The following is a 25,663-nucleotide window of genomic DNA, read 5'->3' as shown; positions in this document are numbered from 1 at the left end:
CACCACAGAGCTTGAAAAAAATGGATTTGATCTTTAGTAACAGGAAACTTTTTTTATAGACTAGGTGTCAGAATTTCTGTCACATCAAGTACTGTTAAAGCTCAGGCTTTTAAAAAGCTTCTTAACCAGCCTGAGAAAAATGGTTTGTGGCAGTTCTTTGCAATGTGCAGTACTCGGCACTGCTGATAGAAGTGGATCTAATTTTCATTATTTTTCATGTTGATCCCATTTTATTTTTGAATACCAGCTTGTTAACTTCACTGTACTTCTATCTGGGAAAAACAGGCAGAATAGAAAAAATAGTTAGGGAAAGTGTAACAAGAAATGCAGGCCTGAAAAGGGAGGCATAAGAGAAGATAAATTTCTGTATGTTAGCATGTAGCTTTGTAGGGCCCCCCCCCTGGTTTTCCTTGTTTGAACTTTACCTCGTCTGAAAACAGCCTTACAGTTGCAGCCTGTATCCTGCTTTCTCTAGTAACACTTTTTATTAGTGGCAGTGTGACATAATGTGTTTTTTGTTTGGTTCCTTCCCCACCCTGGCTCTCGCCCACCAGCCAGACCTGGTTGGTCTGATGCAGGATGGGAGTCACTGTGCTGGTGCACTGCCATTTCTGTGTGTTTTATCCTCACTAGATTAGACTGACTTTAAAAGAAAGGAGTATCTCTTCATGGGGTTAAAAACCCTTTATGATTTTTCTTGATGAGAATTGAAGTCTGTGAGGATAAAGAAAATTTTAGGTGATTGTGTTCTTTGGCTGCTATAATAGGTGTGATTTCTTTGGTTTTTTTTTCTTATTAATGTAAGTCAGAACTGTCAGCATGTAAGAATTCAGTCTCAGATGGAATAACGATTGATTAGCTAACTGCAAGTGTTACAGAAGTATAAAATCAGTCTGTCCTCCTTTCTTGGGATAATGTAGATGAGGAATAACTTTTTTTTTTGTATTTGAACATGACCATTTTGAATTTTGAGCAAGTTTGAGTGTCTCTTGAATGTTCTTCAGGAGAGCTGAAAAAATTGAGCAATTTCAGGGTATGAAGGAAAAACGTTAACATGTAATGTATATTTTGTGGCGGTACTTTTACCATTTGGCGCAGATGCTATTAACTTGTTTCACTAAAAGACTCCAGCAGAAGGTTTATTGAGGGAGCTGAAATACATTTTTGAAGCTGCAAAGTGCTGTAGTTGTCACATTAATTTTGTAGTCTGCTCCAGGGTTGTTTACTGCTGCCCACTGCTGCTGCACAGACCATGTCACCAAGAACCCTATGCAGCTGCTTCGTCTTCTCTTTCTTTTCCCTAAAGCTTAGTCTGACTTGATGAAACACCATTATACAGAAGGAGCAAAATCTGTGGTGGGCCACATGAAGTAAGACAGACCAACTATCTTTAAATGTGGTCAGAGTTAGTTTGCAGAGTCTCCTCCTAGAAGTAATTCGTAACTGCTCTTGGAGAGAAGATGAGACTGCCTCTGGTGCACTCATGCTGTGAGATCTGTGTTATCCCAGAGGAATGCCGCTGTAATGGTGCTTCGCAAATTGAAATTCTGTCTCTGTAGCAAGGGCTTTATCCAGCAGTTGCTTTGAAAATCAGAACCAGTTCATAGACTGATGCTGGAAGCTGGCCGAGCTGGTGAAAGAAGTTGCACTGAGTTGCTGTTCCTTTGTCACCTTCTGCCTTGTGAGGGAGAGGACAGCTGTGTTTGGTGTTTATTAAAAATTTTCTTCAAGTTCAGTTGTAAATACAGCGAGCTGTAGGTGACACCCTAAACAGGAATATGGGAGGGTGCTGTGGTTAAGTCCTTATCTGAACGAAAGGGGAGAAGCTGTCCAGCTCGTCAGGAAATTCGATGATACGCTTCACATCAGCACCACATCTCCGTGTACTGTATGCTTGTAACAGCACTGCTGCTGTGTGACTGCAATGAGGTTTTCACAGTTTCAAAGAGTAGTAGTCAGTGTTTCTATTGCTTGCTTTTGTTTCTGTAACACAAATCTGGGAGGAAGGAGGGAAATAATAATTCTGCAACCTGTGTAATGACTATTTTCAATGTATTTGTAATTAGTATTGAAGTACTGTGGGCATTTTTTGATAGCTAAAAAGTTTGAGTTTTTGGTCTTTTCCTCGAGAGCAGTACATTTTCCTTCTTGATTCTATTGTTTTTATTAATGTTGTGGGACCTTTTTGAAATAATCTCTGTCAAATTTGCTTGAAATTTGCAAATACAGATTTGGGAGTTTCTGCAAGCAGGGACGGTGGATGCCCATATGTGTGTATATATATGCACACGTGCAAAATGAGCCTTGTTTTCTTAAAACCAGCTAGAAGCAATGACATGAGTATGGCTGATGTTTGATGGACAGAAGGATTTTTGACTTGCTTGTTATTTCTGTCTCTGACATAATAGTTTTCACTGCTTGGCTAAATTACAGGTTGAGCATGGTTTTTTGTGTTCCTTTTTAGCTTTGGCCTCTCAGTAGGTTTAGATATTTTAGCAGATCGTAGAATGAGTTAGCAAAACTCTGTCTCTTTTTCTGTGCGGTTTCATAGTAGCTGACCATGCTTGCTTGAACTGAACTAATTGGGGTGTGATTAAACTGATTTGCTTCTGAAGAGAACAGAAACCTACGTCATTAATGAACTCTAGAAGGTCATTTAACTTGTTTCTTTTCCTTCTTTCTGCACATCTTCCCGTGTAAACTGGAAACTTTGAAGGACTTGCAGTAAAGTATGTTTAGGCACCAAATTCAGTGATATCCAGACTTTCGAGAGCTTCAGTCACAGTGCAGTGTAAGTAGTACTTAAGCATGAATGTGCAGGGTTCATCTTGTCCCTCCCCGCCCTGCTCCTGGGTTTAGAAACTAATTTGATAAGGGAAAAGAACTTTGAAAGCGATTTTATTCTAGAATTAATAATGTAAGAAGTGGTGCTGGAATTTGATCCAATATTTATAGATTTCTGCTCTACAAGAGTTAGAACAGCCTCATGAGGTCAGTTTAAAATTCACATTTTTAATTATCTCTTAAAGCTGAAAAAATTGTTGAGTCCTCAAGAAGAATTTTGAAAATAATTCAGTTAGGAAGAGTTCTGCAATGCTCCTGTACTGTCCAGTTGTTCTACTTTCTGTTGCTACTGGAAATGCTTGTTGTCTTCAGAGTTTTGCTATTATTCCTACAATATAATTCTCAGAGAAGGCAACTATGGTGTTCCAGAACAGGTGAGACTTTTAGCTGTGAACTCTTGTACTTATCAAAACCCTTCTGCCCTTTCTTTTAATTTATATTATGTATTAATATCTCTTGCTTAGCTGCCTTCTTGAGGGCAGTTGTGGGTTTTATCCAGCTGCTGTGTTAGTTTCATTGATTACAAATGCTGGGCACTTCTGTCACTGCTGATGTGTTGATACCACTGTAGTGAGAAAGTTCTAATGTATCTTAACTATAATTGTTTCTTGAAATATTTTACTTGTGTGTTTTATAGGAGCTGATAAGTGCTTGTTAAGTCTCTTGAGGAGAACTTGTGTAAAAAGCCTGCAAATGAATGATCAGTCTGTTTTCAGCTGAAGTGTGGATTCCTCTTTGTATGGATCTGTTTTTTAGTCAAGGATTGGCTATTGTGAGAATCCTCACTCAATCCCCAAACTGATGCTTGGGAGATAACAATGTTCTCACAATTGTAATGTGCTAAGCATTTTTCACTTCACTCCCTGATACACTGGATTTTAAGGAAAGAAACTATATGTTTGTAATAACTTTATAAGCAAAAGTGTAGTCCGCTCACATTCTGTTCAGGGCTGAATTTTCTTGTATTAATGAACGTGGGTCTGTGAAACCTACTCAAAGAAAAAGAGGAGGGGTGCTGGGGCAGAAGGCAATAGAGGGTCTTCTGTTGGGACTTCAACTCTCCTAAGCTCACCTGGCAGCCGTAAGCAGGCATGGGGGGCATGGAAGAGTGTTCATACCACACTTAAATCCATGGTTTCCTTTGGATTACCCAGTATCTGGGGATACTGTTTGAATTGAATTTGCAGTGTATTGAGCCTGGGGTTGTAGAATTCAAGAACTGGTCCATATCTACAGATTTGGAAAGGAAAAGAAAATTCCATGTCCAGAAGAACCTGTTAAGTTAGTAAATTGAGGGAGACTAGCTTGTACTAGCCAAGATGATCACTCAAACACTTGAGATATTGCTGAATCATAGCAAAGACTCCTAGGACATACTGACCTTGATGTCATCCATGCTTCATGAAAACACTTTTTCTCTTGATCCTGGCAGTGCAAACTGTTGGTCCATGCTGGTTCTGGTGTCCTTACATGACTTGCATCTTGGCTGTATTACAGACACAAGATATATCGGGTACTGTAACAACATTGCTAATGCTAGTCAAGCTCTAAGGAAATGGGCAGCAGACTTTTTAAGGACTATTTTTGGTAATTTTTAAGTAGAGAATGCCTGAACATAAGTAGACTTCCCCATCCACTAATGAAAGGATTGGGGTTTAATTTGATTTAGTGTGTTTTCTGGTTATGCTAAATTACTTTGATGTGGCCCTTGTGGTTATGTATTGAATTTTTTTTCAGCATACTGGCTCCTCTAGTTTAACACCTGCATGGACCAATGTTGTAGCAGATTTTGTTGGTAAAACCTCTATGTGTAAGCAAATGGACAAGAAAAAGGATTTTGATTTATTAAACTGCATGTTAGTTTAGTAAATATTGACTAAATGTAGTTTGGGGCAGGGGTAAGTCTTTTGAATGAAAAGACAAATTTCAGCCTAAAGGGAAACTTTTAATGTAGGATCTATGTGTGTTTAAACAAAGTCTCCAGTGGTGAATGGATAGGACTGCTATGCAGGATTTATTATAAATTACCGCTGTGCTTAAGGTTTGCCACACATTGAGTTCCCAACAGTGCCAGCTTCGGTGATTTTTGTGGAAGATTTTCCATGAGAATGAGGTAAACTTCAGTAGGTTTCCAAAATTTTTACCCAGAATAGCTTCTAATTTCTACCTGTTTCTGTGTAAGAGCTTAGCCTGCTGTTTTTCTCCAAGCTCTATGCTGTTTCTCTGGAAGCCCCTGTCAATGCTTGTTATTGTTTGTGTTCATCGAAGTATTAGGGATTCTCATTAGGACCTCATGCTTTTTTTATCTCTGTGTCAGAAAGGTCCAAGGGAGTGCCGCCTCAGACAGTAGTGTTTCATCACATGTGTGTGTTGGGATCGACAGGAAACCCTTTCCTTTTTAACTGTGTGTTTTGTAAAACCTTGAGCAACAGCGGTAGCTTCCTCTGAGCTTTACCAAAAGCAGATGCATTCAGTTACTCTGAACTGTTTATTTACAGCATAATTCACTGACTAAAATGTCTGTAAGTGATGCAACTTTTTTAAAGGATCTGTCCTTGTGATTGTCTTTGAAATATTGGCTTTCCTTTAGGTCATATACAAATAGTACTTATTCATAGGTACTGTTTTTAACCGCCCTTATTTTGAATGGAAGTGTAGACAGTTAAAGAACATGATTCATTTTCCTTTAACCGTCTTTAACAATTCACCACCCTCCTCACTGTCTGAGTTCAGTTCACCTGAGAATAATTGAGCAAATTGGTTCATCCTTTATTATTGCCAGGTGCATGATGTACAGAGAGGTCCAAGCTTGCACCTTGCTCTTGTAGATGTTGCTGAGGGGAAGACCTTAGCTTGGAGTGGTGATGGAGCAGTTGCTGAGTGAAGGAATGGTTAACACATCTAGGACAGCTGAAGTGAAGTAATCTGTCACTTCACAGCTTTAGGGATTGTAATATAAATGTGTTTAAACTGGTGTTTATTTAACTATGTGAGCTGAGTAATAAAGTTACTACTTTTGTTGCCCAGCCACAAGTACCAGAACCCTATCATTACCTAAATTTATTCTACTCTTCACAAAATGGCCGCCTTTGTCTAGGAAAACAAAAACAAACACTCTGAACACCTGTTTTGAAGAAGACAAAAAAATGGACTTTTTTATGTATTAATGGTTGCATGATTCACAGCTGACATGCAGCATGTCTTATATTCCTTGAAACTGCAAGCATCTTTTCAAAAATCATTGTGGACATAGACCAAAATGCAGCTGCTTGCCATAATGCAAAAATGGACGTCTATGTCCGTTGAAGAACTGCCTGACAAAATGAAGTGTCAGATTTGAAAATTCACAAAAAGTATGCAGATTGAGTGCTTTTCTTGAATTTCAGGATAGAAATCTGTAGTGTTCAAATTCTGATAACCATTGACCTCAGAAGAAATCAGGTCACGTCCTTCACTAACAGTGGCCTTGTTAAGATTGCGTGATGAACAAAACAGCTGAAATCCAGGATTATCTATGGGAGGTTTTTATTAAAGAAAAATGTTCTTACAAAGAAATTCCTTTAGGCTACACCTGATTAGGTTTCTGTATTTTATTTCATTGTTTGATACTTAAAATTGTTAAAACATTTTTCTTAATGATCTGAGAATTTGTAAACTTTTTCACTCAAGCCATTTACAGATTTAATAACTTCAGTACTTTAGTTTTGCAGTTTAAAGCACTATAAAAATACAGAGAGAATAGTGTGAGTATAAAAATGCTGTCTGTGGCTCACCATATCTATCTCAAACGAGGCAAAATTCAAACTTTAATGCAAGTTTTGTAATTCATAACTGTTTTAGTGAAATAGATAATCTATCCATGGTGGTTGACTGTTAAACCTTATATACAAAGGGTCTGTTACTGCTTCATCTGTTGTTTTTGAGGGTGATGGATCGCAGTGTCTGAGCTGATGGAATAGCATTGTCGCTCTCTTTGTTTGCTACTCTTTATTTGTTGCGTTACAATTCTGAATTCCCCAAGACTTGAAAAAGATGTTGGATAAGTTTTTGAGGCCAGTTTAAAGATGATAATATTTGTTATGATTTTAGTTCATTGAATTGTTACAATAAAAATGTTTTTGTAAAGCATTTCTTTAAATCAAAGGAGAAAAAAACCCTCCTCATGTTCCAGAACTCTTACATTAAGGTCATAAATAGTCTTGTCCTTTTTTTAAGTCTTGTGTATGCACATTCAGCATGGGTAAAAGAAGCCGGTGTCATAGCAGAAAGGATTTTGGTTAATCTAGTTTGTTGCTATGCTTTTGCACTACAGAGCTGTATTAATTATTGACAAGACTAGCCTAATCCAAAGTCACTGCAGTCTGAGGCATTAATTTACCCCATAGCCTGGTGTGAATAGAAAAAAAAAAATTGATTCTTGCTTTATATGTGAACCATATTTTTGAAGCCAAAAACATTGCTTGATGTAGTGTTTTGTATAAAATAGATGAGGGTGGTAGACTAAGCATATGATGAAGTGTTGTGTTCACAGCAAAGTTCAGATATAAATGTAGGTTTTCTTTTAAATGTAAACTCTCATTCTGGAAACAGTGGTAAAGCTCTGCATATAGAACTGACTTTCATAGTTTCTGATATTTAGGTAGGAGATGAAATTTGTGTTTCTGTGGCTCAATTTGTTCATATGTTCTCAGTGTCTTGCCTTTGGCAGAGAACTACTTTGTGATTACTGAAGAGCTATCTTTATGGCCGACAGCTGTTTTGCTTAAGACATGGTGAAGAAGTTTAAAGAATCTACTGCAGAGTAGATTTGAAATTAAATTGTGTATTGGTTATTTGTAAAATGTTCTAGCAGCACCCAAATTTTGAGTGTTCAGCAGTCATAGTTAAGATAATTTGGTATTTTGAGTCTTTGATTTCAAGAAAAATGGTTAATTATTTTCTGAAGGTTGCATTGCCTTTTTTTTCTGTTGAGCTATGCTATGTTTGAGAGTCTCAGCAGCTCTAAAACATTTAACTTTCATCACTGAGTCAGTTACCCTCTCACTGACTTTTAAATTTACTTCATCCTTCTTCAACTTCTAAATTAATTGCTAATGTGGCCCTTCATTTTAAATAAAGAGTTACTACCAGTACAGGATACAAAATAAACTGGTCAGTCATTTCAGTCATAAGAGTTGCTACAGAACTTTCACCTATTGTTTTTGACCAACAGCAGGGTATTGTTATATATGAATTTCACAGAGCTCCCTTGTTTAATTTAAAATATTTCTTAGCATCTGATCCACTTCTGGATTTTTAATTTTTTTTTTAATAGAGGCTATCATGAAAAACATACTCCATATTTTTTATTAGAGCTTTTAAAAGGATTTGAATAAATCAGGGGAAACTGATTTTTGGTCTTATCGATTTTTTCATTATTTAAGTTCTTTGTAGAGTTCAGTGCATAATGTAAAAGTGGTAGGTACCTTAGGGAAGAGACTGTAACTGGGTTATTGTTTGCAGATAACTGAATAGATTCTTACATCCTCAGACTCAAAGGGTGAAGAACTTGGTAGGAGGTGTGGTGCTGAGGAGATGCTGCTGGTTCCACAGGGAATACCGTGGGGAGAAGTTGCTTAGGGATGAAGATGTGATGGAAGAAAAATACTGATGATAAGTTTCTACCAGGAGGTATAAAGAGGAGATGAATGGATGCTGGGAACTCCTGCTGCTTCTCTTCATATTGTGATTATGTGCTACTCCATGATCCTGCTGAAGATTTGGTGATGCATTTCTTAACCCATGAGGTCTTAATACTCAGTCTTTCTCCCTGGTTACCTTTTTTCCCTTGTTCCAGCCTGTTTCCTAGCTCTGTCCTAGCTACTTTCCTCTGACCACATTTCCTTGTCTTCAACCAGCACCTTTCTGAACTTCCAGATCCCAAGATGCATTTCACAGCAGCATGTTCTGCCTGTTTTTAAAAGCTCCAAATCTGAATTATGAGGTGTATCTTGCAAGAGTGTGCTTAAAGCAGAGCTTGAAAGCCACTCAAAATTGTAATGCCATCCTGTAATACCTGTTATGCATAAAAGATTCCATTTCTACTTATCGGTTGTTTGAAAGGTACCAACTTTCTCGGGGTAAGCTCATGGATCTTCCTCTGTTAGCTCCATTGTATAACTCTCTTGTTTGGAATCCACCCGTGACACCTATGCACCTGAAGTATCATTCTGCAGAGGTAGAAATGTTATCCTACAGTTTCTTTGCCCATCTTTAACTTCTTGGTGTCCTGGGGGACTTCATAAATATCACTTCCTCCAGCAAAGCTGCTGACATAAAGCAAAAGCTATCAATAAATTATTCATATGCTGTTCATTTTCTATGTTTAGGAATTAATGCAGCTTCACTTAAAAATTCTCTTCCATGGCTGAAATTGAGTAAAATTGCTGCATACTAAGTTACATTTTAATTTTCAATAAATTATTTTGCATTTTAGAACCAGTGGTTTGAAAAACAATTAAAAATTGCTTAAAATTTCCCAGTGTAATGTTAAATAGTGTGGGTAGGCCCTATTTAAAAGAATTCATGATGTGTACTTTGTTAATGCAGGCTGCTTTTTAGACAGTCATTTTTCTAAAGTGTAGTTCTATACTGTCTCTAAGATATAATTTGTGATACTTTAATACACTTATGAGCAGTATCTTCAATTTTGAAGTTACAAGATCTTGGTTTCATTACAGAACAAAACAAACCCCACAAGTCAAATACCTAAACCTCTCTAAATCCCCCAAGCCTGTGGTGTTGATTGCTTCTATCACATTTGCGTCATGTTATTTTTCAAGAATGTGTTTTCTTTGTAATTTGAAGAAAGTGTGAAATTATGTTATGTTCTTTCTCTCATTTTAGCAATTATCAGAGAGGCAAAGGCATATATATATGTATGTAAGTAGGTTAATTCTGTAATGCTGTTACTCTTCACCTTGTCTGTCTTGGTCTTTGTGTATTTGTTTTTTGATTGGTGGGTTGTTTTGTTTGGGTTTTGGGTTTTTTTGTTTATTTTAAATCTTGGACCATACTTCTGGACTTGTTATGGGAAATAAGCACTTTAGGTCACAGATTTAGTTCATGAAAATGTCCAATTTATTGCACAGACACTTTGTCAGGCACTAAAACACCAAGAACATGCTGTGAAGGTAGATGGGAAATGTACGTCTTTGAACAGATAGTAAAGATGTTTAAAAGCATCCACCCTTTTGCAAGGATAGCAGATTAAGAGAAGCGTTATTAGCCTTGCTTATGGGAAGGAATAATGAAGTATGAGGCTTTCCTGGGTAGTTATTAAATGAGCACTTTGCAACATCTCAGTCATCTCAATATCGCTTTTACTTTTTAGTGTTACTACGACTTGTCGTTGTGGTTTGCTTTGAATTATATGAAAGAAAATATTTAATTGCTGTGATGGTCCTAAAAGGTAGTTGCTGTGATTTGAAAGTGTTTGTCTTAAGGTTTTTTGCCTTGGGCATAGCATGTAATTCACTGTAGCTTTTTGAAACCTATTTCCTTAGTGACTGAGAAGCAGAAAGCATGGTGACAGTGGGTATCAGTGTTGTGCATAATCTCTTAAGTAAAACTTAGTTGTATTTCTTTTACTATGCAGAATCCAGTGTGAACCAATATAAGTATTTTGAGATGGGTATTTTTAGCTGCTGTAAAAATGTGGTAAAGGAAAATACAGTTAAGTGTTTTCTTCTGCTGTGTTCTTGTGTAGTGAAACGTGCCAGACTGTGGATGAGGGTGGTTGCGGTCTGTGCTGGTGGTGAGGAGCTTCACAAGGACCTCACAGCATCGAGCAAGTTGGCAGGTGAACATCAGTGTAGATTCAGGGTTCATTAAAGCTTTGAGGGGAGAAATGATCCAAACTGAACCTACCTGCTGCTGTGCTCAGCACTGGCAAGTTACAGCTCGTGGAGTCATGGGAGGCAGTTCTTGGATGGCATTAGCCCAGGATGCAGTGGCAGCCAAAGTCCATGGAGCGCAGTACATCATTCAGTGGGGAGAGGGTATTGGGAACGTTGTTTGCTGCTATGTAAAATAGCTGGTGGTGCGTGCAGTTCTAGTCTCTCTGCATCTCAGGAAAGTAGTGAGGTTTAGAGAAGGTTTAAAGCTATGAGCATTTGGTCTGGGGCAGAGGAGGCTGAGGCTGGAGAATGAGTCTGAGGTTTGCCAACTGGGGAAGGCAGTGGGTGAGGCAAGTGCACAGTGCTCTTCACCAAACCCTGAAGCACTACAGCCACGAGTCATTTGGTGAAAGCAATAGCTTAGTTAAAAACAGGTAATAGGAAGAATGACGTTACACAGTGGGGTTTGAAATTCTGGAACTTGTTGCCACAGGAGGCTAGAGGCAGGCAGCAGATTGAGGAAGAAGTTAGGCTTGTTGATGAATGACAGGTCAGTAACAGGACAGTAAAAGTCTAAGCAGCTATTTACCCCCTGCAGTTCCTTTGTAACAGCTGTAGATACTGGAGGAATGTAAGGGGAATGGACTAGAGAGAACGGTCAGGCTTTGGTATTTTCATTTAAAAAATAAAGAAAACCGCTGCTGTTGCTATTGCTGAAAGCAGAACTGTAGGTCTCACCCAATGTGGTATTATGTATGTTTTCTTAATCAAAGTGGAGACAACTTAGGAAAGGCATCCTACTTAAACAAAAATTAAGCTTCCAGCTGGCTGTCATGAATTTCTCTGCTTCCTTTTATGACGCTGCTTCTACATCTCTCCATTCATGGAGTTTTGTATTTTGCAAATCCTGGAGCTGTTGTGACACACTGTGCAGGTTCGGGCTGCAAGGACTGTTTTCTTTCTTATTAGTGCACTGCTGTGCCATATCAGTAAGAAAAGAGGAGTGTCACTCCTTCATTTTCATGACTAGAAATGTGAACTGTTGATACGCTACCAGATTTACAATCTTTTTACATTCAGTAGCTGTTAACGGACAATTACAGGATTTATATATGACTGCTTCCTAAAAAAAATTCGAACAAGTGTGTGTCTACAATGGAGGGTGTTCTGTGATGGCAGATATATCCTTGAGATTTTTCTAAGTTTGATTAGAAGAATCTAAGTGATGGGGAGCCTTCCACACTATTGGTCATCCAGTCAAGTGGTCAGTTGCTTGTCTTAAAAACATGGCATCTCTATTTAAAGCTTGTGGACAGAGGCAAAACAAGGAATTGAAATATATTCTAATGTTTTTGTGCATTTTGTGCTTTTGAGTTGCCTTCTATTTTCCTCAATAAAAAATTAGGTCTTCTGGAGGGACTTTATATATGGTTTACATTTGTAGGCTTCTGCTGTAGTTGTCTTCTCAGTAAAAGTTTGGCTTATGCTGTGGGTGTTGGATCTGGATATACATTTCTAGTAAGTTCTTACTTACTTATCAATGGCATAATTCATAGTTCATGTTAAATTTATGTGATGTTCTGACTGTAGAGGGAGTTCTGGCATACACTTTTCCATTTGTACTGGCAACGCTGGAGTATGTGGCACTTGGGGACGTGGTTTAGTGATGGACTTGGCAGTGTTAGGTTTACAGTGAACTCGATCTTAAACATCTTTTCCAACTTAAATGATGCTATGATTGCTCAGGATTTGAGTTTTATTGAGCCCTAGCAGTATAATGCCAGTGTTTTCAGTGTTGTAGGAGAGACATGGAATATGTTTGCTATGTTTTTCATTAAAAATTTTGAAATGTGTATTTAATTGCAAATTTATTTTGTGCCCTTTGTAAGGTGCCTAAAGTCACTGAAGTCTCTCATGGCCAAATGGATGAGAGATGACTCCCATCTGTAAGGAATGAGAAATTGATTAGCAAGAGCTATAAAATGAGTAAGGTTATCAACTGAAGTTAGCGGAAACACTGGCATCAGAGTATGTCATCACCTCTCTTGCTAGCAGATTGCATATTTCCTTAGGCTGAAGTGCCTGTTGTAACATTTTTTTCTTAGGAGGTGGGAAGGTGTGGCAGTTGTCAAGTACGTATCACAGGAGGTTGACGTTGGGTAGATCTGAAATGATGCTGTTTCATCTGAACCTTTCAGGCTTGAAACAGTGCTTAGTTCGCTTTAGAAGCATGAGATAAATTTCAAGTGATTGGTGATGATATGGTGTATTTGAAATGGAGCTTCTAAATCTAGACTAGGATGAAAAGAAACTTGTTTTCTGGAAATACCTTGTGTTTAGTGCTCTAGGTAGGCAAATGCTTTATAAAGTAACTGATTGACAGGCAGTGCGTTACCGCTTGCACACACTGCAGCTGTAAATCCTCTGAAGCTCAGTGCATTTTATAAGGGAGAAAATGTGAGTCTGAACGTCAGAATTACCCATTGTCTAACCATACTGAAATACCACTGCTTCGATGTTTGTGGGGGTTCCTTTTCAGGAAAACCAAATAATGTACTAGTTTTGAAGTACTGCGTAAGAATTGCAATTAAGCTTGTGTTGTGTGAAGTATGGCCCTGTGTACACACATATCTTTGCCAAAGAACTTATGGTTAACTTTTAACGAGTTAAATATGGAAAGGATAGAACACAGGCAAAGCACTAAAGTTTTATAATAAGAGTTTTAGTGTAGGCTAAACCCCAAAATCTTTTCCTTTTATATTTAGAAAAGTGCCAGTGTTTTTGTGGGATGACTAAACATCTGGATGTTCTCTCTTTGCTGTTGCAGTTTCATTAGATATTGCATTTGTTGCTTTTATTTAAATTTTCCCTGAAGATGCAAATTAAAATGAAAGAAACACAAACTTCAAACCATTTCTGTGCTGCATATAGCTGTGGAGCACTGCTTTTGAAAAGCTAGTTATTAGGCTTTTGTGAATTCTTTTCTTGCAGGAACAAAAGAATGGGAAAGTCTGAAATGCATGAGAGAAAGTTGGAGCTGTATGCGACTGCACTGTACTTCTACGAAATGAAAAAGACTTGTGGGTTTGGAAGTGTACTTCCAATATCAAACACTTAAAGTCTGGTGTGGGACAGTATTTAATCTGGTCCACTTAAAGAACAAAGCAACATACTGAAGTGGTTCAAATGATAGAAAAGGAGTTATAAATTCAATGGAGTTAAGTTCTGCTTTGGTCTGGGGGACTCTAATGCCAGCATATCTTCCAGGTACACGTTTAGCTGAATTTAGAGAACGGGTTTTCTCCTGGGAAAGGAAGGCTTGGATTTGGAAACTGTTGAAAATACATGACTTTCAGCAATGTCTTTCTAGCTGATAATGGATTAATTTTTCAACTGCAGCTTTGCAAAGCTACTTTTGTTTTGCAAAATGCTCGGTTTTCAAGAATATTTATTTCCTAAATGTGGAAAACTAATGCTGTTTGTATTAGTGATCCCATCTTTCCAGATTGCTTGCTTGTTTAGAAACACTTTCATATTTGATTCATTTTTATTTTTGTTGCAATTGGTTAAATAAGAGCTTCAGCTTTTTCAGTGGGACTTTTTTAAAGGCAAAAGGGCATTTTGGGGAAATGAGCAGCTCACAGCAGCCTTCAGTTTGCATCTAGGAGTTATGAAATAGTTTTCCTTTAAGTGTGTTGTGGCATTGTTAATCCAGATCTGGCAGTTCTGTTTCGTATACAGTTAAAATGCCATTACTGTTCTGGGAAGAGTGGAAGTAAAGTATCCAAACCACTGTTATTAAACTACTAGCACCAGAAGGGTACTGCTGATATCTCCTAATCTGTATATTCTTTCTCTTTTTGAAATTGTACACTTTAACCCCATTTTATAAAATACTATTTAAATTATAAAAACCTGTTCAACTTGCTAGATATCATTATGAATGTTTGTAACTTCAAATGGAAAATGCTAAGCTTTATCTTCAAGAATGTCTTCTTACTGTAGTTAATACCTGTTTGTTTTAATCTCGGTCTCTTTCCTGGAGTTGCTTTTTTAAAAAAAAAAAAAAAAAAAAAGCCAAACCCAGTTATTTGATTTTGATGATCTTAAAATTTCCTCTGGTCTGTCTTCATCTGTTAGTTCTCTGCTGTTTTTCCAGAGTATAAAACTATATTTGAAAAACTAGTCAGTGACTTTTTAGATTGTTACTTCAGTTAATAATGTATGGATTGTTAAAAGTAAGTCTACTTTCTTCTTTCAACGTGTTTGACACTTCTGTTTTCCAAGCCACCACCTCTTACTTCTCGTCTTTGATCGCAGTTGAAGAGAGAATTAAGGCAGTTGCAGTGTTCCAGCTGTTGCTTGCTTGTGCTGCAAACCTTCAAGTCTGGTCCATTCCATCTGGACAGTGAAAATGTGATGGAAGAGGAACAGATAAATTAACCAAATAAAGCAGGTGAAGTGGAACAACTAAATACAAGCAAACATGGACATTTTAGGTTAGTAGCTGCAGAAAGGTGACTCTGTTAACAATGAATACAAGTTCTGCCTCTCTTTACAGCCTTCTCTATTTCTGTTCACACCTTGGAGAAAAAGGAGATTATTGCCCAGCATTAAGAAGGGAAGATTGATTATTTTAAACAACTTGAAGTAGTAGCCTTTTCTAATAGTAATTGGGATGCATCTCGTGAGTTTATATTGTATCTTACTGGTACATACTGAGGCAACTCTCAGCCAAGAAGAATGAGGGAGAGAAAAAAATTGGTTCTAAAATTAAACGGTTTTGTGGATACCTTCATTTCATACAGCAAACTTTTCTCCTAGCCCTTACTATCTTACTATCTTAGCCCTTACTATCTTTCTGTCTTCCTACCGGAATGCATCCTCTTCATGTTGTGGGCCTTATTTTGTTTTCTTTCTTGGAGATGGAGTACTGCTCTGAACTGTGCCAGTTTTCATACGGAGGACTGTAACTTTGTTAGAGTGTGTGGTTTTGGTTTTCCTTTGACATTTTCTAAAAATCTGAGTAGTTGGTTTTAATTTTGACTACTACCTGCAGGTTGAGAGACAGGGATTTGGTAAACTAAAATACTTTGTCCTGTTTTGACACTACTCTCTCTCCTTGTTCTCTTATTCTTGCCTTTCTCAAATAAGATTACTTCTGGGAGACCTACCTGGCAAGCGATGAGACCCACTGCCTGAAGATAGTTGGGGTTTTTTGTTGTCCTTGGAAGTGCATATCTGTATAAACCCCTTTTCCATATGTGTTTTTCGTCTTATAAGAGTCCAAAAAAATAGCAAATCATTATCAATCTGGTCAAGGCATAGTACACAGAAATTGTAGGTGGCCCTGTGTCTGTAACAGTGAGTTGATTTGGTTTTAAGCTCCACAGTTCAGGGGTGGGAAGTCAGTTATGATATTTTTTTTATTTTTTTTTTTTTTCCAGAAGAGCTGTTTTGCAGCAATACGAGTGTTTCTCACAGAGGGCACCTCCTATTGTGTTGTATTGCTATATTGTACTTTTGGCTTGTGAAGTGGTTGAAGGAAGCTAGAATAGCTTCCTGATTACTTCCACATCCTTGGACTGATTCTGTAAATGACTCAAGTTTAAAAACATTTATTTTCCATTGATCACTAGCTTTGTAAGAGGGCAGGCTGTTACTGACTTACTGTACTTAAAAACTAGCAAAAAGGAGAATAGGAGATGTAGAAGCAAGTCATAATGTGCCAGTGATGCACCTTCATGCGAACGTGATTGAGTGTGAACAGGAACTTTGCTGACAAGAATTCACACAGAGAAGTAGGAACTTTATATTTTCATTAGAAGAGAACTCCTATGATAGATCTTCCCCCCCTTTTTACAGCTTGTAGTTTCTAGAACTGCATTTGTCATTCACTTGGGAGGTTTTGGTCTCTGGGGAAAACCTTGAGTTTGTTTCTCCTAATGTTGCTACAAGAAACGTTGAAAACGCTTTATGTTGCTTTAAATGAGGAGCATAGAAAATCTGGAGACTTGTACTTTATTTTGGGTGTGGGTTTTTTGGTCCTAATGGAGAATCTGAAACCTTGGAGGAGTTGGTTTTGTTTATTTCAAAGGGAATTTGCTCTCTGATTTTCAACTGATGTTGTTCTGCTTTGTGCAAGTGACAGAGATGTCAGCGATGGAGATCTGTGGTACAACTGCGGAGGGAAAAATACCCTCCACAGTCCTGCAGTTACTCTAGTAGGAAGGGGATGCTTCCCTGTGAGTACATTGTTCTGTGAATAACTTCAGGCAGCTGTGGAGTATCTACTAAGAGTACAGCAGCCTTTCACGAGGATCTTCTGCAAATCCCTTTCCAGAGGCAGCCATGGCATGTAGGACTGGGGCTGCTTCTGCTTGAGTAGGAGGTTCAGACTGGTGAATTTGATTTTGCTTAAAAGCTGCCAGGATTTCGTGGAGTTGTGGAGGATGAAGGGATTCATTTTTCTTGCATTAGTGTTACTAAAATTGTCCCTTACTTTTTATTCCAGTTTGAAGAATTTCACTTTCTCAGTCTTAAGTTTTGTAAGAGAAACCCTCGGGCTGTACTCATCAGAGGATACATGTTACCACCTTCTGTGGTACCATTATAAAATTATTAAACATTTCATATTTTACAAGTGACTGGCCAAAAAGAAATCCTAGTTTTCCATGCTGAACAGGTACGATACTATGCAATCTTCTAAGCTTTTCATTGAACGGGAAACATTTTTTCTTACTCTTATATAGCTGCTGAAGTTTTACCTCACTTCATTACTTATTGTTCATAATTGTATGCAATCTTACGAATGATAAGATTCTTTTTAAGAGAATGGATTTACTATCTATTTGATTTCCAAGGTGTTGGTTACACACATGTTGTACTAAAACAACGTGCACTAAAACAATTCAACACATAAATATGAACTCATTGTACATCTGGTTTACATGGGTTTATTCTAAAGTTTTATGCAAGTATTTTTTTTTAGTATGGGCAGTTCTTATATTGGTAACTGTTTCTTGAGTGTTTAAATGTAGTCATGGCATTGCAAACTGATCTGTAACTTTCCGGTGAGCTGAACTATGTGTATGTTTTTACTGATACCCTTCACTACTTCCTTTGCTGACAAATTTCTTCAGAGGCATGGAAATTAAATTGTGGTTTCAAAAGTGTGTATATTTTTTTTAATAACATGTGCAGTATAGGTGTATGTAGCTTGTTTTATTGTCTTCCTGAACTAAAGCTCGGATTATTATTTCTTTCTTTTTCCAGTTGTAATGAATGAGTCACTTCTGTTTATAAGGATTTGGTTGTTTACTCTGACAAACCCTTGATAGGAGACACTCGACAAGATCTCAGTAAATCAATTTGTTCAGGATCTATAAGCATCTCATTAGCATTTATTTGCAATGTTCATTCTAAGCTCAGCTGCAGCTGTTTAACACACTGAATCTCTCAAAGATTTCCAGGATTGTAAGCATATGTTTTGAGATTGTGCTTTAAGTGGAGGAATTTTGTGGGCTTTTTTCTTCTTTTCATTGCTGCTGTTAACAAAGATCTTTTTGAATTGAATTGCAGGCTCTGTGTCTATAATCTTTCCCATTTTTGACTGCTGAAAGCTGAGTTGGAAAAAACATTCTGCTAGAGCTGCGTGACTGAAAAACTATTCTTCCCGTCATTCTTTTTATTTCACCGTTGCTGTGAGGACAACACTCACATTTTAGCTGTAGTTTCTGAAATAATAGTTAAAAGGAATCATAGTGCTTTTACCTTCAACAAATCCCGCATGGAGACGTGTGATGTCATTGTCTTTGGGACTTGCAGCACAATGCATCCAGAATTTACATGGCGCAGGCTGCAAGTCAAATGATAATGCTTTATTTCAGATTGACTGATGTGCCTTGTAACACAAAAGGAGGCCAGGACTACCTGCAGCTCTTAGCAATTGATTTTTCAATACAAATCTCATAATAGTCTAGTTTTCTGCTACACTTCTTTAAAATAGTCAGATACCAGCATTTCAAAAAGGTAACTAATAGCCAAAGTTATATCACCAAGATTTTTATGAGGGTAAGTTATTCTTGTTTTTATTTTAATTTCAGAAACTAGACTGTGGGGAATGAGAAAATAAACAAACTAGAAGCTTTTCAGAGTGCGGCTGGGTAATTCAAATACTACACAGCACGGGCTGGAGCTAGAGTTTGGTCTGTGCATGGCAGTTAGTGATCAGCATGCCTGTACGTGTGCTCTTTATTAAAACTTTGTATGTGTGCCCTTTATTAAAACTTGACTGTAACAATGGTGAAAACCAGTTTTTAGGAGAGTACAAGTGTGTATAAAATGGTTCTCTTTTCCACTCCTGCCATAGCAAATGAAAATGCCTCACTTGCAAAGCAGAAGTTGATATTTGACACCCTTAATATTTAAATTCCTCAGACTTCCTGCGATTTGCTGCACTCTCCGTGGCTCACCTTAATTGAGATAACCTGTGTTTATTTTTTTGCTTTTGTATTCATGTGATGGAAGAATGACTGCAAGGCTCCAAGCTTCTTTCAGCTTAAGTGGTGGTTTGCATGACCCTCTCCACATTTACCCCTCTTTGGGCATCTTCCCCTGCTCTCAGTACTTCTTGCTGAGAGTGACCACGGAGCATCTCAGCCTGGTTATTGCAGAAGGCTCCCTGCTCAACTGGTGTAGCCATGGAAACGGCAGGATGGGATTCCCAGGGCGCCCCATCCCCCTCACCCGCCCTACCGGGCTTTGTGGCCAGGGGCTGGGGGCTGCTGGTCCAGGGCTGGTTGGGCGGAGGGATTGGGACTGCCCCCGGGAAACCTGCCCTTATCGTTAGAAGGCTTCCAAGTAGAGCAGTTTCTTTGACCTCTAGGTACAGTCAAAAAAAAGAAAATCAGCGCTTCCTTCTCTGTCAGCCGTGGGTACGCTGGGTGGTGCAGTGTGCTGGAAATCTTGTGCTAATCTGTCTGGCTTGCTTTCATATCTAGCAAGCAGTTTTGCTGGGGCACTTGGAAATAAAAGAAATTGTGAGACAATAAGCTGTAGTAATTATTGAAGAAATAATATTGCGTATTTGGAGCTGTTTAAAAACCCCTAGATTTCATCAGTCAGCCCTAGTGTACCAACTTTTTCTGGTAAGTGTATCAGAATAAAAAGTGTCATCAGATGGAGGTACCTGAGTCAAAGGCTGTTTGTTTGCAGAAGCTGGGGGAAGTTGCTTGCTTTGCTAGAAACATTTTTCAAAAAAATCATTATTTTCTGCAAATGGGAATCACATTCTTTCACTGTAATCAGTCCATGATCTGCAGAAGTAGAAGTAGTCTACAGTCCAGCAAGCTGTTTAAATATTATTTTCTAAGTTCCTTTCCTTATATGGGAACAGATATATCATAGCTCATTCCAGCTGTTTACTTGTGGATTTCTAGTACTCTGGGTATCCTTGCTAGGGTTGACCTAGCTTGATCAATAGTTCAGTGAAAAATTGGTAGTGTATTTTCAGCTTAGATCATTAATGGATCAATGATTTGGGGAGATTCAAAATATCACCCGTACAAAACATTTCTCGTGGAAAAAAATGTATTTATGGCTGAATCAGTTATGCTGAAAAAATGATTTAATAAGAAATCTGTGAACTATAATTGCAGGATAGGATAAAGAAAGCTGAATCTTAATATACGTTGCCATGATGAAGAAAACATTTATGACTTAGATTTTGTTAATATTCCTTCTCCTGCAGTATAAGACAAAAAAGAACACAGTTTGCAACTGGTGCAAAAATCCAAGGTTGTACTTAAAAAGATTGAACCAAGGAGATGGCAAGGAGACAGCTGTGAAGACAAAGATGCAATTTGTAAGCGTGTGTAGAATTCTGGAGAGTTTTGCAGGACATGTGTTCATTTCTTGAACTTGACGTTTAAATAAAATAAAAAAGCATGGCATTAACCACCAGGAATGACCACGTGTGAGACATCACTTGTCCATGCCCCAGAGCAGTGCTCTCATTCAGCCAAAGCACCAGATTAATTTTTAAAAGCCTTGACAAAACCCTGAGTGCTGTGCCCAGTCGTTCTTGTTCCACCTGCCCCAGTCCTTGCCACTTGGATCTTTGTGGCAGGCAGCCAGCAGCATCCCTCTGCCAGCCTGGCCCTGTTCCTGTCCTCTTGCATCACCTGGCGATATCATTCTGTTGCTTGACATTAGCTGAAGGCTTTCTCGGTTCTGTATGTTAGAAAAATTAACTTTAGGTCATGATTGTAAGCAGAACGGCCTTCCAGATTTACTTTGTGAGTAGTAGTGTACCCTCTTTGCAGAGGCACTCCAGTGCCTCTTCTAATTTCTGTTTTATACCAGTGTTGTTGTCTTTTCTGTATTAAATTACCCACTTTTTTTATAAGTTTAGTTGTTAGCTGTGAAATACTAGAAAGTACGTTTATTCCAACGCCACACACAAATAATAGAAGGGTGGCCAAATATAGCTGTGGTACTGGGTTGTTAAGGTAAGGCTAGGAATGTTTTTTTGTCCTAACACTGATACCACGAAGATGAGATGACAAGCAGATGGCTGAAAATGCAGCTTGTTTTATTTTTAACTCAGATTTAAACTTCAGAATAGTGTAGTGTAGGCTGATAGTATACTCTGATTGTAGCTTGAAATAACTTTCTTTTTCTTGAGACCCTTTGCCTACACTGAAAAGTCTGTCTGTCTGTAGTAGCTCCACCTATCTCATTCTTTCAAGGTTACCAGTAAGCTGGAAGGAGGAGCTGGATAAGACAGGGAAATCTGGAGTGAATAAAATACAGACCTTTTTTTTACGTGGTTACTGAAGGTGAGGGTCTGTGGCAGTTCTGAACAATCCTTAGTGAGCTGCTGCTTAACCTTGGATTGTAGAGTGGGGAAAGAGCTCCCATTTCCCACCTGATCACTTAATGAAGACCCAGTTGTATTTTTGGCATAGCATTTAGAGAATGATCTATGAGTGGCATGCAAAATTAATGATATTTGATTTAATCGATGAGATACCACAGACATCTTAATCTAGTAATAAGTTTTGACCATGTTAATTCTGATTTTTTTCCCTATGAACTAAAAGCAACTTATGCAGACTTAATGAGTTGCTCTTGTAATGTTTTCCTCAGCTTGCTGTTTGGATGTGACCTTTGCTCTGATAGGCTTTTGGTTCCGTGTGGTGTTTTTAGGCATTTGCTTTTGGTGCTGACTGTACTTGTGACAGCCAGCACTTTGTGCTACAGACCTGGGAGGAGGTGGCACTGCAGGTTTCACCAGCCATTATACTTACCTGGAGTTCCAGTCAAGTTGTAAAGCTTCAGATTAACTGGTGCTTCCTAGTGTGTGTAGAAAACCAAATACACAATCATTTCTTGTTGAACAGTTGACTCGGATCTGTGCAAAGAATCCTAACTGCTTACCAAAAGATGCCTGCCTTCCAGTGTCATCATTGCCCCTTTGTTGTGCTTTGTGGCTGTGAGACCTTTCTTTGCCTTGCTTTTTTTTTTCTTTCACTCACCTGTTCCAGACAGAGCTCTTGTCAGACAGCGTTCTTTTATGGTCTTTTTCCACCATGGGGTCCTGTAGCGTAGCCCCATATTTTCTAAAGTATCTAGATCATTGTAGTTCCCAAGATCTCTCTGATTAAATACATTCTGGTAAAAATAATTCACCTAAACGATCAATTTAAAATAGGTAGTGCTAGCACCCAGGGTTACCTTTTTCTCTGTATATTTGAACAGTTAAACTGGTGAGATGAAGCCCAAGTTCATTGCCCCAAATTGCATGGGACTGAAAATAAGCAAGAAGTCATACCTTGTGTAAGAGATGCCCTTGGCCAGCACACCACCTGCTTCACTGAACATATTTATGAAGATCACCCAGGTTGCTTTAGCAATAAAATGAATTTGAATGCTGAGGTATCTCTAATGCCATTGGTTAGGTCTTAAATGATCTATTGTATGCTTTGTCAAAAACCATGCATTTATCATCTGCCCCATTGGTAGTCCTAGCTTAGAAGTCATTGTGTATATACATTTGTACAGCTGTGCTGATGTGTATAGTTATAAGGATATATAAAATGAGTCAGTATATAACTCGGTATAAGAAGACTTTTATATGCTTGTATTTGGGATGTGAGTATTGTGTGCAGAGGGTAAAATGAAGGTGACCTAGCTCTGGGTGCTCAGATTAGATACTGTTATGTAATGTCTTCTTTCACAGGATTCCTGACACACTTTAGCCTGTGGCTCCCTGAGCCTTGCCCATCTGCCTGCCCTGGTTGCAGTTCCTCCAGCAGCTGAGTTGCACTGGGCACTCCTGCAGGCTTTTCTTATTGACACAAACTCTTGTGCCAAATATTTAACAGTCTTCTCATCTCCTGACTTTTCTCTCATCTTCAGCTGAAGGAGAGAGGAAATCATGCATGGATTGCTGTGGCTGGATGTACTGGTCTGGGAATGAAATACTGTTAGAACCAAAGCTGTTAAGTGTGAAAATGTGAATAACTTGCCCCTCCCTTTTTTACTTCATGTTTACAAAGATGAAAACCACTTTTAATATATGCAAGCTATGTATTTTAAAACTTTGGGAGACAGAGTAATTACATTTTAATATTGGCTGTAAGAAATCTCTGCTATATAGAAGCCCGAATGAAATAAGGGCAAAGGATCTTAATATTCTGTGATTTATATCCCTTCTCATGTGCAAGCAAGATGATAGTGTGGTGAGGGAGGAGCCCAGTAGTGCATGTTATTGGGTGATTCAAAGGCAGAAAATCTAAGATAATGTTTTACAGAAACATAACAGTTTTGTTGTTTTTGTTTTGTTTTTTTTTTTTTAAGTGAACATATTAATGTTTTATTTGTAAATGCAGAATGGTGCTGTTCTTCAAGAGCATCACCTCATAGATGCTGCTTCTCTTGATCAGTTCCCGACTTCAGTTTGCCCACTTCCTCTTATAATCATATCTGTAGCAGTGGATGTTTCTGTTACGGAGCTGATGAAACAATTTTACATGCTCTTGTCTGGGACTTTTTCATGGTTAATAGTGACATGAGTGCTTGATTTTCCTGGAAGGCTGTATTTCACCCCTCACATGACTGAAAGGAGGTAGTTCTGTTTTCTGGTTGTAGTTCTTTTTTTCTTTTTTTTTTTTTTTTTTAAAAAAATCTAAACAGAAAAACCCTGCCACACATTATTCAACATTTCTGGTCTTGGAATTTTTTGTTTAAAAAGTATAAATTACTCTGCTAGAAAATACAGCTTCCCATTTGTGATAGTCGTCATGTGCTGTGAATTGATTGAAATAAAGCTTTTTTTCCCCCTTAAACATAGCTTTTCTTAATAATAGGCTTCCCAGGAACTCCAGTCTAATTAACTGATTATACTGTGATCAAGGTATGTTTGAGTTAGGAAAGTTTCTCAGGAGAAGGCTCTACAGGCACTTTGCATAAAACCTCAGAATGGACAGGGAAAATGAGACTAAAGGAATTTTTAGCTTTTGTAATAGTGTGTGACAGTGGTCAGTAATGGATGCCTGTGGGGAGCAGATTTGCCCTTCAACTAAAAATGTTTGTGGTTTTATCTTAAAGGTAGTATTTTGGTGACTGGGACAAATTACAGCAGAAATGCTTAAAGAATCTGGGAAAAGTTTTGCCATAACACCGTTTGGTGCTTGTTTCATGCTGTGATGCTTGCACTGACTTATTTGTGTAAATTGTTTTACATTTTAATGCAGTTCTGTCAACATGTATTATTTAAAATGGGAAGCTTGTTGCAGCAGGCATTGACCATGATGCAAATGTGAAAGATATGCCAAAAACCTTACCTTAATGCTAGCTAGAAGGCTAAAATAGAGAAAACAATGCCTGTTGATGTACAGTAGGTTGTAATTGAAAGGGAATGAAAAAGAGACTGCAGTTGAGGGGTGTTTAGGTCCCTGTGTTCCTTGCTCAAGTTGGCAGTGACAATCACTGCGGACCTTGGAGACAGCAGTCGCAGCTGAGAAGTTGTATCACACTGTCCTTACAGATCTGCAGCTGTCGGGGGGGGCGAAAAGCTTGCTCTGCGCTTTGGTTCTGGTAAGTGCAGTGCAGCTGACAGGTACACAGTCACAAACATCTGAACCAGTTTACACTGCAGAAGAATGACTCCACTTCTGCAGTTTAGAGTTTACCCGGAGTCAAGAATGGATGTAAAGATGCGTTTGGGGATGCTGAAGGTCATTATAGTAGTTCACAGCTTTGTGTCAAGGTTGAAGTCTTCTTTGAGTCTTGGTCATTGGAATTCTGTGCTTAGTGTCAAAACGATGCTCTTAACATCACTGGTGTAGTGTAAACAAAATCCTAATTACAGTGTCAGCACGCTCAACAGTCAAGCGATTGTGTTCAGATTAGGTGAGGTTGTGTTACAGCCTCATGGTTCCTCCAAGAATTTGTTACTTTTTTCTAACAGGTTTTGCAAAATCCTGCTTTTGGGATGAATGGCAGGTGCAGTTTTGAGTGGTATTCTGCTGAGAATCAGAGCTGTCCTTCCTGTTGCCAGGCTGAGTACCTGGAAGGTGTGATTTTTCTGAGTGTATTTGTATATTCTGTCCTCTTCCTTGTTTCTATGTATGGTAACAGATGGATCAGGCACTTAGTGTAGCTTTTATTGCTGGATTCCTCAGAAAAGACCTTTCCTAATGTTGCCATCATTGTGGCTTTATGTGCTGCTTCCTGTGATTTCTGTGCATGTAATTTGAAGATATTTATCCATAGCTCACTGTTGTGATATGTCAGAAATGAAATAAGGGAAAGCCAGCTTGGGGGCGTACCTCTTGCCATACTTTCTTGCTTTGGATATTTGTATACTTCTTGCTTGCCTCCTATTGTTGCATGTCCTTGGAGAAGCTTAAAGCTTGGCTGGCTCAATCTCTGAG

General features: G+C 38.3%; 1 protein-coding gene across 9 annotated transcripts in view; it reads left to right on the top strand.

Annotated features, from left to right (window-relative positions):
- The window catches only part of NEO1 (neogenin 1), a 209,984-nt gene that overhangs the window by 22,084 nt on the left and 162,237 nt on the right, over nt 1-25,663 (top strand). The window contains exon 1 of one of the 9 annotated variants that reach the window (XM_074917700.1): nt 15,193-15,220. The exons of the other annotated variants lie outside the window; for them this stretch is intronic. Coding sequence (XP_074773801.1) covers nt 15,208-15,220 — 13 coding nt within the window. The 5' untranslated portion in view covers nt 15,193-15,207. Of the gene's footprint in view, nt 1-15,192; nt 15,221-25,663 lie in introns of those variants that run through there. 9 annotated transcript variants of the gene reach the window in all.

The sequence above is a fragment of the Athene noctua genome, chromosome 13 (genome assembly GCF_965140245.1).
Source record: "Athene noctua chromosome 13, bAthNoc1.hap1.1, whole genome shotgun sequence".
Taxonomy (NCBI): domain Eukaryota; kingdom Metazoa; phylum Chordata; class Aves; order Strigiformes; family Strigidae; genus Athene; species Athene noctua.
This window is presented reverse-complemented; position numbering and strand designations above follow the sequence as displayed.